This window comes from Bos grunniens, chromosome 18, assembly GCF_055505025.1.
Source record: "Bos grunniens cultivar Pamir isolate PY7600 chromosome 18, Bosgru_T2T1.0, whole genome shotgun sequence".
Lineage (NCBI taxonomy): Eukaryota > Metazoa > Chordata > Mammalia > Artiodactyla > Bovidae > Bos > Bos grunniens.
The window spans coordinates 35,647,099-35,665,331 of NC_141182.1; the positions used below are offsets into that span (position 1 = coordinate 35,647,099).

Consider the following 18,233-nt stretch of genomic DNA (forward strand, 5'->3'; position numbering starts at 1 on the left):
CCCTGTCTTCTTAGCACCCTGTGCTGACTTCAGCAACTAACTTTTCTCGATTGTAGTTTGCTGGTCATATCCCCTCCGCCAGATTGGGAGCTGCTCAAGGGCAGTCCTTGTGCCCCTCTGGCCAGCCTGGGCGTGGGGGTGGGGAGCAGGCACAGAGGAACAATCAAACAAGAGCTTGTGGTGGAGATGGGGAATGTGTGCCATGGAGAGGAAGAACTTTTCTAAACCCTGACTTTTCTCCAAGGCTCCTGTTGTCCCTAATGTGGAACAAGGTGGGCTGGACTGAGCTAAGCTGTACCATCGCTCAGAGGCCACAGGAGAGCCTTCAATGATGAGGGCTCAGGGCCAAGCATGTGGCAGCTGACAAAAGGGATGGTTTCCCTCATCTCAGACCCTGACTGGCATACACACAGGAGGGAGAAGGGACCCACACCATCCCTGTCCATGAGCCTGGCCCAGTCTGGGGTTCTGTCCATTGCACTGGGTCCCTGGGTCTCCTGGTTTTCCACAGGGCTCTCAGGAGGCTGGAGGTGGGTCAGATGGCTGCCTGCCATCTAAAACAGCTTTGGGAGCTGACCTGAATCCTGGCCCTGGGTAAGGAAAAGGGGTAGAGAGAATTTGTGTATAGATGTGTGTTGATTCCTCACCGCCTGCAGGGCTCCCAGCCATTGCCGCCTTTCTTCCAAAGGTGCTAACACTCTTCCTGCAGCTGGTGCTTACTTCTGCCCCAGCCTTCATCACACTCCAGATTAGGGTTCTCAGTCTCCTCCATAGCAGAAACCTTCCCCAAGACATGAGCCCTTTTAAGTGTTCTCCAAGTGCACAGTGGCTGGGAACACAGATGCATCGCTGAACATTTGATGAATGGGTGAATTTCTGCAACCGTCTATAGCTTCTGTGGTCCCTGCCCAGTGGTGGGGCTGGCGGGCCCACGATCTCCCTCCTGTCTTCTCCCTGGCCTGACCGGCTGAGCCCCTGGTTCAGATAAAGTCATATGTGGAGGGCAGAGGGGTTAGATAAAGGTTCATTTTCTCCATCCAGATAACCTGGGAGGTATTGGTGTATGTGTGTGTGTGTGTGGGCAGTAGGGATGACACATCCTGAGACTGCATCATTTTATGATGAGAAAGAGGTGAGCTGGCTAAACTTCTGGGGCCTTTTAGTATACTAAGGGTCGTGTTACATGTAATACTAATTGGCAGACCAAACATCTGCTGGAGGCAGAAGGCTGTAGTGTGATGTCTGGACTCTAAATTCCATACTTAGGCCCTCAAGGTTGGAGATCCTCTGAAGGCAGGACTGCTTATTGGAAGGGCCTTTCACCCACTTAATGCTGTTTGCTCCCTCTCCTTTACTACTGTTGTCTTCTGCCTGGAATCTTCCCTTCCCCCACTCCAAGCCAGAGATTCATTCAGGATTCTGAAATGGAAATCTCCTGCTCTAAACCCTTTTGTGGCTCCCTCCTGCACTCAGGATAAAGTCCAGAGAGCTCACAGTGGCATAAACCACTCTCCCCATTCATCGGGCCTTATTTTTGGCTTTTATTCACTGCATGTACTCTCTGGTCTTTGGAAATCTGTTTTCTGCCTGGAACCATCATGCCCATCTCTCCAGTTCCTACTTAGCCCTGCAGCCAGGGTGATTATGAGTTTCCTCTGAGGTCTTGGCAGAGCCATAATAATCTCTTTGCACAGTGATTAGATTTGCTGGCCTCTCCCTGATGCCTCAAGGGAGATTAATTTATCTCTGCCTCCCCAGGTCCAGCACAGGTACGGGTACAGAGCATAGGGCAGGGAAAGTTTTCTGACTTCAGGGATGAACCAATCCAAGATAGACGTCTCACTGGTCTGGACATGCCCTGTCTTCGGACCCTAGGCTTATTTGGGCTCTCCCTAGGGTTCCCTGGTAGCTCATGTTGTCAGTCCACATATTGAGACATTTCTTCAGGGTGGTCCACCTTGCCCTCTTCAGTTCAGTCAGTTCAGTTCAGTTCATGCCTGACTCTTTGCGACCCAATGGACTGCAACACCCCAGGGTTCCCTGTCCATCACCAACTCCCGGAGCATCCTCAAACTCATGTCCATCGAGTCGGTGACGCCATCCAACTATTTCATCCTCTTGTCGTCCCCTTCTGCCTTCAGTCTTTTCCAATGAGTCAGTTCTTCATATCAAGTGGCCAAAGTATTGGAGCTTCAGCTTCAGCATCAGTCCTTCCAATGAATATTCAGAACTGATTTCCTTTAGGATTGACTGGTTTGAGCTTCCAGTCCAAGGGATTCTCAAGTCTCTAGCCAGGGGCTATTTTGTAGACAGTGTAGAATATGCCTGGGCTCTTGCATCTGCCTGAGACCCTGGTTCTTCTGGCAACACATTTCTAGGGATACTATGCCCTTCAGGGCCTGGAACTAGGAGAGGTAGTCGCTGTCACCTCTTCCAGATTTTGGTTCACCCTGTGCCTTGGAGGAGTCCTAAGTAAACAAGCCAGGCTCAGCGTCCCTGGGCACAGCCTCCACCCCAGGCTCCAGGAGGAGGCGTTAGGTTGTCTCGGGGGAAGACTGGCCCGCTGGGGAGGGGCCGAGAGTTTGAAAACTGTTGATACACTGTCACTTCCTTCCCACTAACAGCCACTCAGTTTGGGTAGTACAGTTACTCCCGCTTAATGGATGTGCATCGGGATGCAGAGGTCACAATAGCCCTTACAGTGGCGTGAGTTCACGATGGGCTTTCCCGTTCCATTAGCCTGACACAGCAGGGGACAGACCCTGCTCCTAGAACTTCGCCAAGGTCTCGAATGCGCCGACTGTCCTCGAGAGAGCAGCTGCTAGGCGGGCTGGCGGGGGTAGACAAAGACTCAGTCGGCGAAGCGCGGGCTCCGCCCCTCAGGGGTGGGTCTGCAGCGACGGGTAACCCAGGCTTGAGGATCGTCGCGCAACCCAGGTCTTCTCCTGCTCCGCTCTTGCTTAGCTGGAAGGCCAACCCAGTCCCCGCCCTCTGGAGACTCCGCCATTAAGGTTGGGGTGAAGGGATGAGGGTGTGAGTGATAGCCACATAACCCTCCCCAGCGCTGTTGCTTTCCCAAAACTCAGCCAGCAGAAGTAACTCTGCAGCCGCCAGTCACCGCACCTTTAACCCCAAGGCTCTTAGCGCCCCTTCCCCAGCTAGGGCTCCACCCAAGAAGGAAGGGGATCTCTGATTGGCCGGTAGTGGGCCCCTCAATCTAATTAGAGGGCTATGGACCCCACACTCTGGTACCGGGTCTGGAGGTGATGGAGTAGAGGCCAAACTACAATTCCCAAGAGGTAGCAGGGCTCCCCGACTCTCCATGATCACATGGCTTCCTTCTCCGGGAGAGGGAGTCACGCGGTAGGCCGGTTGAGAGGGCGGGGCCGTCGGGCTAGCCCGCGGCGCCAGTGGCCTATGGGCTGCCGGGTCAGACGGGCGCGCGGTAGGGGGCGGGGCCTGGCGCGCGTTACGGCGCGGGAGCGCGCGGGTGGCGGTGGCTTTTGGGGGGGCGGGGAATATCGTCTAAGGCGACCGTGGCAGCTTAGGCACCGACGACTGCCAGTGGCGGCGGCTCGTGGTGCGGCTCGGCGCGCGGCCAGTTTTCGAGTTCGGAACGGAAAGCTCGGCGTCGCGGTCCCCGCCCGGAAAGTTTGCTGCGGAGCCGCGAACTCCTGGCCGGAGCGGCCCGGCATGAAGCGGCGCTGAGGAGCCGCCGCCGCCGCCGCAGCCGCCTGAGGAGGAGCCGCAGCACCCCGGGCCACGCCGATGACTACTGCAAACTGTGGCGCCCACGACGAGCTCGACTTTAAACTCGTCTTTGGCGAGGACGGGGCGCCGGCGCCGCCGCCCCCGGGCTCGCGGCCTGCAGGTGGGTGCCGGGCGGGGCGGGAATGGGGAGCGTTAGCTCTTCTCGCTCGCACGGGCTCGCCCCCTCCCTGGTCCCTTGGTCGTCCCGAGTCTGGTAACGTCGTGTGTGTGTGGGTGTGTGTGTGTGGTGAGTAAAGAGCGGATTTAAACCGCTGAGGAGGCGTGTGAGTCGCAGCGACTTGGAAGTGGCTGCGGGCTTGGCTGGAAGCAAACTAGTGGACCTGGACTCCGGGGGTTTGGAGGCCGAGGTTCGGGGCCGCTGCCCGGGTGGCGTCTGGTTGTCGCTGCTTTGCCAGCGTGGTGTGAAGGAAATGTCCCTGTGAAGTGTAAGCAGGCTTGGTTTTTCATCTATTCTAAGTGTTAAAAACAATCTCCATTTGAAAGATGCGCATTCTGGAAGTGCAGGAGCTCTCTAAAATTCGTGCTCATGTCTATTTAAATATACTTCGCTAGGAGAGTAATGCTGTAGTGTTAAATTTCCACTTGTGCAAGTTAATGGCTCACATTTAATTAGAAGTGTAACTATAACGGGGCTTTTCTGAAAAATAGGTTTCTATTTTTTTCTTTTTTTTATTGCAGCAGAGTGTTTGGAACATTTTAAAAGTGGGGTGCCTTGTCCGTAATTCTCCTAGAAAGTTCTGGAAGTCAGTTTTTATTTTCAGAAAAAGCTCACCTCGGAAGATGTTTTGAAGGAGATCCTGTATTGAGTTTAAAGGAGATCGTGAAAGGCTGGGCACCATAATGCTTGGAGGTCAGACCAATCAGGAAATAGAAACAGGATGGCTGGGGACTTGGAACTCTCCTGTGACCTGGTTTGGAATACTGTGGTTCATTAAGTTCAGTTTCCCTATTACTTATGCAAGCGAACTTCAAAAGGGAAATGGATAAGACTAATCCCCCTTTATTCTTTCCGGGTGTTAGGTGAATTACTTAATGTTCATACTGATGTTCAACAGACTGTTCTGTAGGCTTGCATTGAAAAACGTATCAGAACGTATTATATAAAGAATCTCTGCGAAGTATTTGTACTGTATTATCAGTTCTCTTAGGTTTTTTTTTATGTTAGATGTCTTTTTCAATTCCATTGACATCGTTTGAGCACCTGTTATGCTCAGGATGGTGTTTGGTAGTGTTATGATGGGCGCAGAAAGAACTGAGAGGCCCCTCAAGGAACTTGGGAAATGGGATGGAGGCACATAACCCAAATAACTGTGCTACTAGGCTGACTGAATGGTGCAGCTTATGATAGAGGTAGAAACGGGAAAAGTGGCTTTTATGGAGAGGGTTGCATTGAATTGTACTTAGATTATTGGGGTTTAACAAAAAAATACATAGTTTGAATGAGTATTTTCATTATAGAAAATGATATAGTTAATGATGTCAGCAAACTTTTATTGGACACAAACTTGATTGAGAACATGGTATACCAAACATGATCCATAAGGATGTTAATCAAACATGTAATAAAGGAGAATCATCATGTAGTTGGAATTGTATGTACATCTCAAACATTAACATTTACAAGCTATGAAAACAGCTTTTTAAGGAATGATTTTTGCCATAAGTCCTCTAAAAAACATTTTGATATGGGTCAAAATCAAAATGGGTCTAGAAGAAGTTAAGATTTGAAACTTGATTTATAACTGGTTTTCCCAAAGTTAAACTTGAGCAGTTTTATTTGTGACAAAACGTCCCTTTTAAAGTAGTCTAGTAGCTATTTTTTTTAAGTCTTAAAAACTTAATGTAAAATACACATGACACAAACCATTTTTAATTGAATGATTCAGTGGCATTTAGTGCAGTCACAGCATTGTGCAACCACATCTATCTAGTTTCAAAACATTTTCATCACCCTAAAAGGAAACCCCAAACCCATTAAGCAGTTGCTTTTCTTTCTCCCTTGCCCCCTCCCAGTCCCTGGCAGCCCAGTCTCTAATCTGGGATCTGTCTCTATGGATTTACCTATTCTGGATATTTTATATAAATGGAATCATACATATATGACCTTTAGTGTCTGTCTTCTTTCACTTAGTGCAGTGTTTTTGTGGTTCATCCGCGCTATAGAACATAGCAGTATTTTGTTCCTTTTTATGACTGGATTATATTCTACCGTATATTTATTCCGATTTCTTTATCTATTCATCCATTGATGGACATGAGTTTTTTTCTACTTTTTGGCAGTTGTAAATAGTGCTGCTATGAACACCCACTAGCTAATTTTTAAATTCTTTTGAAAATGATGTGTTAAATGTTCAAAATTAAGGTTTCAAAGTTATTTGTCATATTAATTTTCAGTAAAAAATATTTATTTATTTATTAGGCTGTGCTGTGTGTTAGTTGAGGCATATGGGATTCTAGCTCTCTAACTCAGGATTGAACTCAGGCATCTGCATGGGAAGTGCAGTCTTAGTCACTGGAGCACCAGGGAAGTTCAAAATTTCATTTTGAAGTTCAAAGTTTCATTTTATTAAGCATAATTAAGAGTGTGTAGTTTGAAGGACTAAGTGGATTAACTAACATCCTTTTAAGATGATAATATGCAGTAAAGTGGGCCATGAGAGTTAAATTGCTTACTAGAATTCAGATCAGTATTGGGTCGTGTCAGTGAGTTTGCTTGTGTCTGAGTTCTCTTCCTCAGTGAAGTGGAACATTCCACGAGGGCAGGGATAATATTGGTATCTTGTTTATAGATGCCTAGCACAGTGCCTTTAACATAGTAGGCACCCAGTATTTGTTCAGTTAACGAAAAAGTACCACTTAAGTTTTGAGTCAGTTGTTTTTTCTTTTTTGTGTGTGGTAAGGGAAGTTTATGAGACTTGTCTTAGTTCTTTGACTTTTTATTGGTCAATACCATAAGATGGCAGATCTTGGTCATTCTGGGTTCCAGGTTTTCCTTCTCTCTAAAGGCTTGAGAGTACTTGTGTCATATCTAAATTTCCATACAGAAGATTTTAAAAAATATTTGGAGGTGGAGAGGATAGTGGATGGAGACTGAGGACAAGGCAAGAAGCTGAATTTAGTGAATATCCTAAGCAAGCTTGTAAAATACAAATGAGATGATTTGACACTGGATAAAATCAATACATTGTGACTGACTTAAGTTTATTACTTACCAAGGTATTTTGAGATTTTTTTTCCATTAAAGAAAATTTAAGATTCTAGAGTCTTTAGCTTTTTTTTTAAAAAATATGAGGACAGGGTTAACTTTGACATTTTTCCAGTTAAAAGTGAATCAAAATACTATGTTCACATATCCTTTACTTTAATACCTAGTTTGAAAATGAAGATATACCTCATGAGTAAATAGAAAATTTTAAATTGGTGTTTAATGTATTTCGCTAATATTATTTCCCATCATGAAGGGTAGCTTCTGGTGCTCTATTTTAGTGTATTGATATATATTAGTTAGATGTTGTAATAATCTTTATGTTTCAGATTTAAAGTTTCATTCTTAGGATTTGTTCGCTAGTAAACTTGGACTTTCTAGTCCCAGAGGAGAGTCACTGGGAGGAGGGTGTGCTGTAGGTGTGTTGTATTTTATCTGTTGTTCGTTTTTAAAAGGAGAGAAATAGATGGAATATGTATTTTTGTTAGAAATTTACTTTATGGTAAGTGTAGTTTTGTCAGATACCACTTTAATATGCAGCTTTTTCACACATAAAGTTGAGGGGAAATTTTTTTTAATAAAAATTAAAAAATGAATTTGAGAAACTTTTTCTAGATCATTGTCCTAATCTTTAATCTGTAGTGTTTGACTTTGTTTAGTGCTTGGACATCTGATTCATGTATTCTTTATAATTTACTGTCTTTTAGATAATTTCATTTTCTCACTTTTTTGTTTTTATTAAAATTTGTACTCTGTTTTTGTTTCTCTTGTTTTAAATGAGATAATGTATTTAAAGGTCTTAGCACAGTCCTTGGCCCAGTGATACTCAGTAAGTGGTGGTAATTTTTTTTCAAAATGGTAAGATTTTTTAAAAAACACCTGAAAATTGATGATTGATTATTTTTTTATTTCCTCCTATTTTCTAGACCTTTTTTCTATAGTAAACTAAAATATTGAGAGAGAGTAAGGGCAGATGAGAGATCCAGTCTTTTAAACCTTACTAAATGAGCTGGAATATTTGTCTTAAATATTTTTATTTTTTCCTTTTAATTCTATTCCTGTTTTCAATGTTACCTCCTTTCTCATATCTTACTAAATATGTGCACTGAAGGTCACTTGGTTTTAATTACATTTTTCTGCTTACTTGAATTACATTGTCACTAACTCAGTATGGTGTGAAGGATGGTTGCTTTACTGACCATACTAAGTATAATTGGATATTTAAATCAGTATGAAAAAGGGAAGTTGCGTGTATGGTTTCCTGTAGAAATTAATGGTGTGTTTATACAGCACATTAGATACTATAAAGGAAGATTTGATTACTGCTGAACGTTACTTTCATACCATCGGTCAGCTTTTCCCTTAGACTTGAATGCAGTGAGAATATGTATTTGGTGATTGAGTCAATGATAAACGCTTCACCATTTCACTTGGAAAAATAATATTCTGTTTCCTTGACATTTTTCCTGATAGACATAGACAATACTCCTGAGGGTATTAGCAGAATTTTGTGACGGAGATTAGTGAATTAACTGTGTTTTAGTGAGTATGGTGGAAAATTAAGGAAAACATTTTAGTTGTTTTGTTAAAACTTTATCATTGTAAGAGCATTGCTATACCTGTGCTTTCTTAGATTTTCCCATTTGCTGATTGTTTTTGTTGTTGTTTATAGTTGCTCAGTTCAGTTCAGTCGCTCAGTTGTGTCCGACTCTTTGTGACCCCATGGACCGCAGCACGCCAGGCTTCCCTGTCCATCACCAACTCCTGGAGTTTACCCAAACTTATGTCCATTGAGTCAGTGATGCCATCCAACCATCTCATCCTCTGTTGTCCGCTTCTCCTCCTGCCTTCAATCTTTCCCAGCATCAGGATCTTTTCCAATGAGTCAGCTCTTCACATCAGGTGGCCAAAGTATTGGAGATTCAGTTTCAAATCAGTCCTTCCGATGAACACTCAGGACTGATCTCCTTTAGGATGGACTGGTTAGATCACCTTGCAGTGCAAGGGACTCTCAAAAGTCTTTAGTTGCTCAGTTGTGTCCAACTCTTTTACTACCTCATGGACTGTAACCTGTCAGGTTCCTCTGTCAGTGGGATTTGCCAGTACGGAAAGGTTATTTTGGCATATATTCTAAACTATTACCAGAGATAATACTATAGTAATTTTATTAGATGATATAAAAATTAAAACTTGGGTATTGTGTATATTGCCAAGACACTGCAGGGAGGGTCTAGTAAGGCCTAAAACTTAAGTATTTAAGGGCATTTGAAATATTAAGATAAGTTGTAGAATTAACTTATTATTATGACTTGCCTTTGGTAGCAACCAATGAACTTTGCCTAAAATTATTGTATGTATTTTTACTGAATTATATCCCAGACTTTGCTTTTGAGTCTTGCTCTGCGTTTATTTTTTCAATGAAGTGTGATCATGAAGACATTTTTGGTAAGAAAATGTGGAGTTCATTGTTCTTCAGAAAAAATGATAAATACTAATATATAAAATGGAAACATTTTAAGAGAAGATAATGAGTTGTGTTACTGATTGTGAAGTTTAATGTATCTTTTACTTACCTTCTTAGTATGTGATTCAGTATGGTGATGTTTTATATTAAATAAGAGGTGGGATTGAGGAAGCCAGAATACATTGAAGTCGATTGCATTACTGCTAAGAGATAGGAAACCTGAGTTAGTTGAGCCTCATTTGATAGAAAGCAGTGGTTTGACTGCTCACAGCAGTAACATAAATAAAGAAGGTGTTGTCTAAAGCTGTTCTAGTGGGTCAGGGGAGTAGACATAGCAGACTTGGCAGTAAGCCTGGCTTCTAAAACAAAATCCAAGTCATCAAATTTGCCCAGGCATGCCATATGAGGTTCAAGTAACAGTGGAATTTAAGAGGAGTAAATTTGTTCAGGGAGGCTTAGGAGAGTCACAAGCAGTAGCAAGCTTTTTTAACAGCCATAATTTTAGCTCATACATAGCATGAGTCTGCATGTATTTCAATATTTCTGGTAATGTTTATAAATTATATAGCATGAGTCTCACCTGTTTGCATGAATTCAGTGGACTTGAGAAGACAGGAACAATTGGATCTGTAAGATTTAAGCAGAATATTCTATGAATTGTCTATGAATTGATAACTGAACTTTAGTTGTTGGGACAGTTCTAATTAACATATTGATATTCCTGTGTGTAAGGAAAGTGCGTCTTTATGAAAACCTGAAAATCTCAGGTACACTGGAAAAGTCACTCGACGGTTTCATTTTCTTAACAAAATGTGTAGTTTCTATTTATCTTATGTTTCAGAAGTGGGTGAGATTTTTAATGTTTTAAAATCTATTTTCAGTGTCTTAAAATTTTTATATTTCTTAATTTTGTATTAAATTTTTATCATCTTTGCTGTTTAATTTGAAAATAGGATTATGTGAGCTTTGAAATTATAACTTTTTTTAAATAATGTTGATTTATGTCACATGTAAAAATATTTCTAAAAACATTTTTACATCATCGGCCAGAACACTTTTATTGGACGGTTTGTGAGTCATACTTAAATGTAAATATTTTTCAATATTTAGTATTTTTAAATTAAAAAAATAGCATTCAGGAAAAATATGACATTCAGAAATTGTTGAAGCTAGATGATGGATATATGGGAATTCATTATAATATTCTGTATTTTTATGTATGTTTTAAAATTTCTATAATAGAAAGTTTTAAAATGACAAACTCTTCAAGGCTCTCTATTAGGATAAGAAGAATATTCACTTAAAAAGTAGCATTGTGAAGTTGATAGAATTTGCTGTGGCATGTACTTTTTTTGAAAACTGGCTTAACAAAAGCTAGTTGTGGTATGTCTGATTTCCAAAACCCATTTCTCTCTTTGGGTAGAATTAGCAGTGGGATGTTGGTGGTGTACATAAATAGGAAGGAAACTGATCTTGTGATGTGCTTTTGAGTAGGTATTTTTTAGTTTTTCTAAGTAGTTTTTCTAAAATATTTTCTAAGTAACTACATGGGATCAGAAAAATTCACTTAATGTTTAATGATTTAATGGCTTGAAATTTAAAAGTTTTTTAATGTTTGAAAAGTTTTAATATTTGACCATGTTGCTTATATCCATCAGTCTAATACTTATTAAGTATTGTTAATCTCTTAAAGTTTTAAATTTATTATGAAATGAAACTAGATAACTTGATCTTAATTTTAAGACTAGATTTTAAATCTTAGTGGGTAGTCTTTCCCTTCTCCAGGGGATCTTCCCAACCCAGGAATTGAACCCAGGTCTCCTGCATTGCAGGCGGATTCTTTACCATCTGAGCCACAAGGGAAGCCCTATATGTAATTAGTAGAGATTAATTCACAAAAATAATGCACATATAAATTCTTTTGATTGTGTACCTTTCAGAGCAAAGAAGATTTGAAATTTTTATCTTAGGTTTTGCCATTTATGAATCATACTGAATTCTAAAGGAATATAAGTTTTAACCTTGTCCTTTGTATAAAGAAAGTCTTTGGGGAAAATATAGAAAGTTGTATTTAAATGTTACTTTTTAGGGACTTCCCTGGTAATCCAGTGGTTAAGAATCCACCTGCCAATGCAGGGGACACAGGTTCGATCCCTGGTCCAGGAAGATTCCACATGCCACTGGGCAACTAAGCCTGTGCACCACAACTACTGAAGCCCACGCGTGCTCTGCACACCATAGTGAAGACCCAGTGTAACGTAAATAAATAAATGAAATTATTTTTTAAAAGTTACTTTTTAATTTTTTATTGTTGTATAAGCATTTTAAGGAAACTTGATATTTCCTCTGCCAGCAACATTTCCTTATAGTTTTCACTTCCTTTCAGTAAAGGTTCAGTGAAGAATGACGTTCAGAAATTGTTGAAGTTACGTGATAAATATATGGGGACTAATTATACTGTATTCACTACTTTATGTTTGAAAATTTCTATAATAGAGAGTTTCAAAACCTTTAGACCATGATGCTGAGTAATAAATTTTGTTTTGAGCCAGCAAACAGATACTTGTTTAAACAAAGAAAACTGAGACGGAAGTGTCAATAAAGTAGCATTTACCTTTATTCTGGCATTACTTTCATATTTTCTTTTTCGTTAATTTTAAAACATTGTTGGTCATGTCTCACTAGTAGATAACTACCTTCAGTTTGAAAAACTGAGCTCTAAAAGATGGTTTCATATTTCTGATTATATTAAAACTGGTAGGTCATTGACAAATTATTATTCAAGCCATATTTCCTATGTCTGTAGTTCTTTAATACAATACAAAAAAATATTTTTTATTGTGGTTGTCATGGTCATCAAGGGGGGAGAGGAGGGAGAAGGATGGACTGGGGATTTGGGGTTGGTAGATGCAAACTATTATATTTAGAATGGATAAACTACAAGGCCGTACTATATAACTATATCCAGTCTCCTGGGAACAATCATAATGGAAAAGAATATTTAAAAAAGAATGTATATGTATGTAACACTGAGTCATTTTGGTGTAAGATTGGCACAGCATTGTAAATCACCTCTACTGATTTACATTATTTTTTTGTTGAATTAGCATATTGCTGTCTTTTTATTTTATATACAGCATATTGCTCTATTTTTATTGCTGAATTTTGCCACTTCCTGAAAATGAGTTATATCTCCCCCTTTCTCTCCGCTCTTTGTTCTAACTCAAGTCTTGTCAGCTTCTATTTGGATTTATGTAGTTTTCTCTTCATATTTTATTCCCTAATTCAATTTTAAAAGTCACAGCTAAAATTATCTTTGATTCCTCTCCCTTCTGTCTATAACCTGCCTCTAAACTGGTTTTCCTCACTGTGCTTTACCTTTTTTATATCCCTTACTCTATACATTAATATAACATTCTCTTTATTAATATTAATTTTATAAATTATTATCATCTCATTTCAGGCCCAGTATGAAATCTTTCTTTCTACCTATTTGTCCGAACTGCCTCTGCCAGCCACATATTGTTTCATAGTCTCTTTTGTGATACAGTTTAGAAACATTATTTTGAGGTAGTATTGAACTAGGTCTGGGTTCTAAATTCATATCCATTGCTAGTTGAGTGACACTGCCAAAAAGGACAGAATAATTTCAGGCTCATTTTATTCTTTCATTTTATAAGAGAGGAAACGTAGGTTCAAGTTGGCTTGTCCAGGGTCATTTAACTAGTCAGTTACAAAACAGAGGCCCGGGATCTCTGGCTCCTAGTTTTTGTTTTTCTTTAGTAAATTGCTTAATTTCTACTTGAAAATCCTGAACTTTTTTTGCCTAGCCTGTAATTTTCATCATTTTTGTAGCTTCTGTTTTTTTGTATGTGGTGTTAAGTAAATACTTAACCCAACTTTATTGAGTACTATTGTATGCGAATTATTTATATATATATTATTTCTAAGTCTTATGATAACCTGAAGAGGTAGGTACTATTTCCATTTTACCTGAGGAAGCATAAATGAAGGTAGATTTGACCATCTAGAAAGTAGAAGGGTTAGGATTTGAACCCTGGTTTTCTGACTTGGGCTCTTTCTGGTATTTCCCTTGCCTCTCTACCCCAGAAAGAGTTCAAGTACAGAAATAGTTTTCCCTTTGGTAAAACCAGGACTCATGATGAGCACATGGAATCAAACGTACCTGAGGCAGAGTTACCTATGTGCCTGTGACTAGACTTTCTGCTTTGGGCTCAGAGTGGCCACTTGAGGAATGCCTCTTGCTCCTGCCTGCTCTAGACATTTTTAAATGGTAGCTGTAGTACAGCCAGACCAATAAAGGGTACCACGCAGCTAACCATGCTCGGCCAAAATTTGGCTCTCTTGGATTTCTTTCCTTCCTTATGGATCTGGAGGTCGAGAAGTCATACTTTCTAGGTTTTAAGTAGTGAGGATTTCGTCTTTCTCTTTGGTAATTCTCTCCCAAGTTGTCCTAATTAGGGTCTGGCTTGTGGCCTTTGCAGGCCAATTATGCACTTCTTAAAATTTAAAGCACTTTTAGATTTGTCATGAAAATTACCCTAAACCTAAATTAGACAAAAGTTCAAAATTTTAAAAATGCTAAATTACTAGTTAAGATAGTTTTTTTTTTTTTTTAATTTAAACATTTTGCTTTCAAATGTTTCAGCAGATACATAAGTACTACTTATTTCTTTGGTTGAATTTAGAACTGAAGTGAAACTGCTCTACCTTCTATAGCCGCTAGTGCTGACACACATTTTTGCCTTGATGTTTTGATCAGTGTGCCATCTGCCACTTAATCTTATCTCCCAAGATCAGTACTGCCTTTGGGCTTCTCTTTGTCTACTACCTATTTCTTTTTACATACACTCTTATGACTCTAACCAGAACTCTCCTTTCAGAGCAAAAGCTAGAAGGTTCTTTTGTTATGTTACCTGGTACATGTTGACTGATCATTGTTTTGAAACTTGGTTTGACTTTTTATCATCTGATCACTGTTTAGAGGAAATAGTAGTGCTTTTTATTTTCTAGTTTAAACATATGCAAAATAGGTATGTTTGGGGTTGACATTTGGTGAGGGCAGGGGAAGAGACACAAACACTGACCTCACATGCTTCTTTTTAAGCATGAGGATGGATTTTTCCAGAAGTCTAAAGCAAATATAACCTCTCATTTCATTGACCAAAATTGGGTTACATTCCCTTTCCTAAATTAGTAACTAGTAAAGACAAATGGAATTATTCTTAGCCAACCAGGCCCATCCCTTGGCCTGAGGAGGTGATTGGCTTTCCCTGAAGTACAAGGCTGCACAGGAGAAGAGTGGATACATGGCAGAAAACCTGTTAGGAGGAAACGGATGCTGGGGGCAGAAGGTTTGAGATCCTCCAAAATAATCCTCTGCTTTTTCTATCCACAGTATGCTAGCAGTTGAGGAACTTTAAAATGTAGATGTGACTTTTCCTTTGCAATTACTTTTACTGGCACTTGAGTTTCTTGCTTTGTCAAAGTTCTTCTGGTAGACGGGAGCCTATATAAGTGCAGGGAAAGAGGATGAAGTATGGCTAGTAAGTTTCTAGTGGGCTTGGTATCTGGTGGATGGCATATATGAGGCACCAAATCATGTTCCTTGTATGGTACAAATGGAATCAAATGGTCTTGCAGACAAACAGAAACATAAGGAAAGAACCTTCTAGTTGAACCAATCCCAGTTTTAAAAAATTTTTATTTATTTTTTAATTGAAGGATAATTGCTTCACAAAATTTTGTTGTTTTCTGTCAAACATCAGCATGAATCAGCTATAGATGTATGTCCCTTCCCTCTTGAGCCTCCCTTCCCATCCCACCTCTTTAGGTTGATACAGAGCCCCTGTTTGAGTTCCCTGAGACATACAGCAAATTCCCATTGGCTATCTATTTTATATATGATAAGTGTAAATTTTCATGTTACTCTCTCCATACATCTCCGTACCTCTCCTCTTCTCATGTCTATAAGTCTGTTCTCTACGTCTGTTTCTCCATTGTTGCCTTGCAAATAACTTCATCAGAACCATCTTTCTAAACCAATCCCAATTTTTAAAAATAGACATAGTAAAGTATTTTTTACATGCTTTATGTATTTACCTGATCTGTCTGTGTAGATATCTATCTAGCTGTCTGTCTGTCTTTTGGTCTTGCCTTGTGACTTGCAGGATCTTAGTTCCCTGACCAGGGATTGAACCTTGGCCCTTGGCAGTGAAAGTGCAGAGTCCTAACCACTGGATCCCAAGGGAATTCTTCATAAATGCTTTTAAAAGTATTTTATTTCATCCTTTATCTTTAAAGCTAGTCTAAAAATAACTAACACTTGTTAAAAGATAAAACAAAAGGATATGCATGGGGAAGAGAAAGTAGAAACCAGACAGGGATGTTGTATAAGATCTCAGAGTAACTGAGTGGGAAGGGACCTCTAGATCATTAGCTGAGTGAATATACTAAAATGTTCAGTCTTTTAATATAGCTTACTGTGTCAATATTATTACGTATGAATATGATTCAGTTTATTGGAGTGGATGTATACTAAATACAGCAGTAATACAGGTATAGAGAAGGCCCTCTGAGAACATAAATGACAGTTTAACTTGGAGAGGTCACAGAAGTTAAAGTTGAGCTGAATCCAATAGGTTTATTTGCCTAGATAGGGCAGGAAGTACACTTCAGGCCCACTTCCAAAAACACAAGTTAGTGTGGTCCTTTCTTGTTGGAAGATGAGGCTGTAATATCCAGATGTGGCTGGAAAAGGAGAGCCTGTTGTGCTGTATTAAGGAGCTGGATTTTAGACTGAAGACAGGGAGCTGTCAAAGAATTCCAAGCTGGACAAGAATGTCAGATTTATGACTTAAATCTCTCTGCTACACTGCGGATAATGGACTGAATAAGGCAGGAATGGAGGCAAAAGCGGTGTTGTGTCTGAGAAATGAAATGGGCAGAGGTGTAGAGATGGCAAGTTGGGAATGACGCTGAGATAGATTTAGGGGAAAGCAATCAAAAGGACCTGGTATCAGCTGAATAAAGAGAGGAAAGAGACTAGGATTATTTCTTTTTTTCTAATTTGGGTCAATTGTGATAGGAGAAGCAGATTTGGAAATAGGAAGGGGGAAAGTGATTTATTTTAATAAAATATACCAGGCACTGTGAAAAGTCTGGGAGGCTTATATACTGTTTTATCAAAGAGTGGAAAAATATGGAGAAGAGACTAGATGAAGTAAAAAAGGGGTTTGGGCTTTTGGTGGGGTTTACATTATGGGAAGGTGACTAGGAAATGTATTATAAATGTTGTTTTTGTAAGATTTGTTGTGCAGTTAAGAGTAGTTCTCTTCGTGGTATGGGAGAGGGGAACACCTTTACAAAGGGAAATTTATGCCCAGCTTTTGGGCAGAAAGGGAGAGAGAGGATAGAGAGGTTTTCCTGTTTGCTATTTTTCAGTTGACTTCAGCTCAAATAATCTTTATGCCAAAGTAGCATATTTTGGAATAGCATATTCTGATCTCCTTCAGTAATAAACTATTTATTTGAATTATGCTATTTGATATGTTTTGACACATGTGTACCTATGAAAATTTCATCACATTAAAGATGGTGAACATATCCATCACCTCTGAAAATTTCCTTGTATGCTTTGTCATCATTCCCACACCCTCACCTTTCCCCTTTTCCCAGACAGCCACTGAAATCACTATAGAAAACATATAAATGGAATCATGAAGTATATAGTTTTGGTTTTTTTTTGTTGTTGTTCTAGTTTCTTTCATTTGGCATTGTTATTTTGAGATTCACCCATGTTAGTGAGCATATCAATAGGTCATTCATTCTTACTGGAGAATAGTTTCCATTCTATGCATATCCCACAATTTGTTTATCTGTTCACCTCTTGATGGACTTTTGGATTGTTTTGGCTTACAAATAAAACTTATGAACGTTATGTATAAGTCTTTGTGTGGGCACTTATTTCCTTTACCCTTAAATCTGTGGTTGGTCATATCGTAGGTGTAAGTTTAACTTTTTGAGAAACTGATAAACCGTTTTCCAAACTGGATGTATCATTTCACAAACCTTACTAGCAGTGGAAATGTACATTTCCACATTTTCACCAATGTCTGAATTGTAGTTTTAGTTCTAATAGGTGCATAGTAGTATTTCCTTGTCTTTTTATATTTCCCTAATGACTAAATGCTGTTGAACATATTTTTATGTGCTTTTTCACCATCTGTATGTCTTTTTTGGTGAAGTGTCATTTAAATCTTTTGCATACTTAAAAAAGCTTTTTATTTCAAAATAATTGTAGATTCACAGAGTGTTGCAAAAAATAGAGGGAGTTTCTGAGTATCCTTTACTCAGTTTCTTCTAATGATAAACTCTTGCAAAACTATAGTATAATATCAAGACCAGGAAAATGACATTGCTGCAATCCACCAGACTTATTCACTTGTTCCCATTTTTACGCACACTGTCTGTGTGTCTATGTGTGTAGAAAATGTTACATAAATTGAGTCATACAGTGTTTAACCTTTTGAGCCATTCTGATGTGTGTGTAATGACATCTTATTGTGGTTTTAATTGATATACCCCTAAAGGACTACACTATTAAGCATCTTTTTAAATCATCCGTGTATAATTTTTTGGTCAAGTGTCTGTTCAAGTCTTTGCATCCTTTAAATTGTTTTTTATTGTTGAGTTTTGAGAAGTCTTTTTTTAAACACAAGTCTTTATCAGATGTATGCTTTACAAGAGTTTCTCCTAATCTGTGGCTTGTCT

At 39.6% G+C, this 18,233-nt stretch overlaps 1 protein-coding gene across 9 annotated transcripts in view; it reads left to right on the forward strand.

Annotated features, from left to right (window-relative positions):
• Positions 1-2,918: 2,918 nt before the first annotated feature.
• NFATC3 (nuclear factor of activated T cells 3) overlaps positions 2,919-18,233 on the forward strand; it is a 94,479-nt gene continuing 79,164 nt past the window's right edge. For 3 of the 9 annotated variants that reach the window (XM_086351371.1, XM_086351369.1, XM_086351367.1), the window contains exon 1: positions 3,467-3,871. Coding sequence is in view for 3 of the 9 variants with exons in the window: in XM_086351364.1 (XP_086207490.1) it covers positions 3,769-3,871 (103 nt within the window). In the remaining 6 variants the exon portion in view is untranslated. Of the gene's footprint in view, positions 4,197-18,233 lie in introns of all 9 variants that reach the window. The other 6 variants (XM_086351370.1, XM_086351368.1, XM_086351366.1 and 3 more) reach the window with 3 other exon arrangements.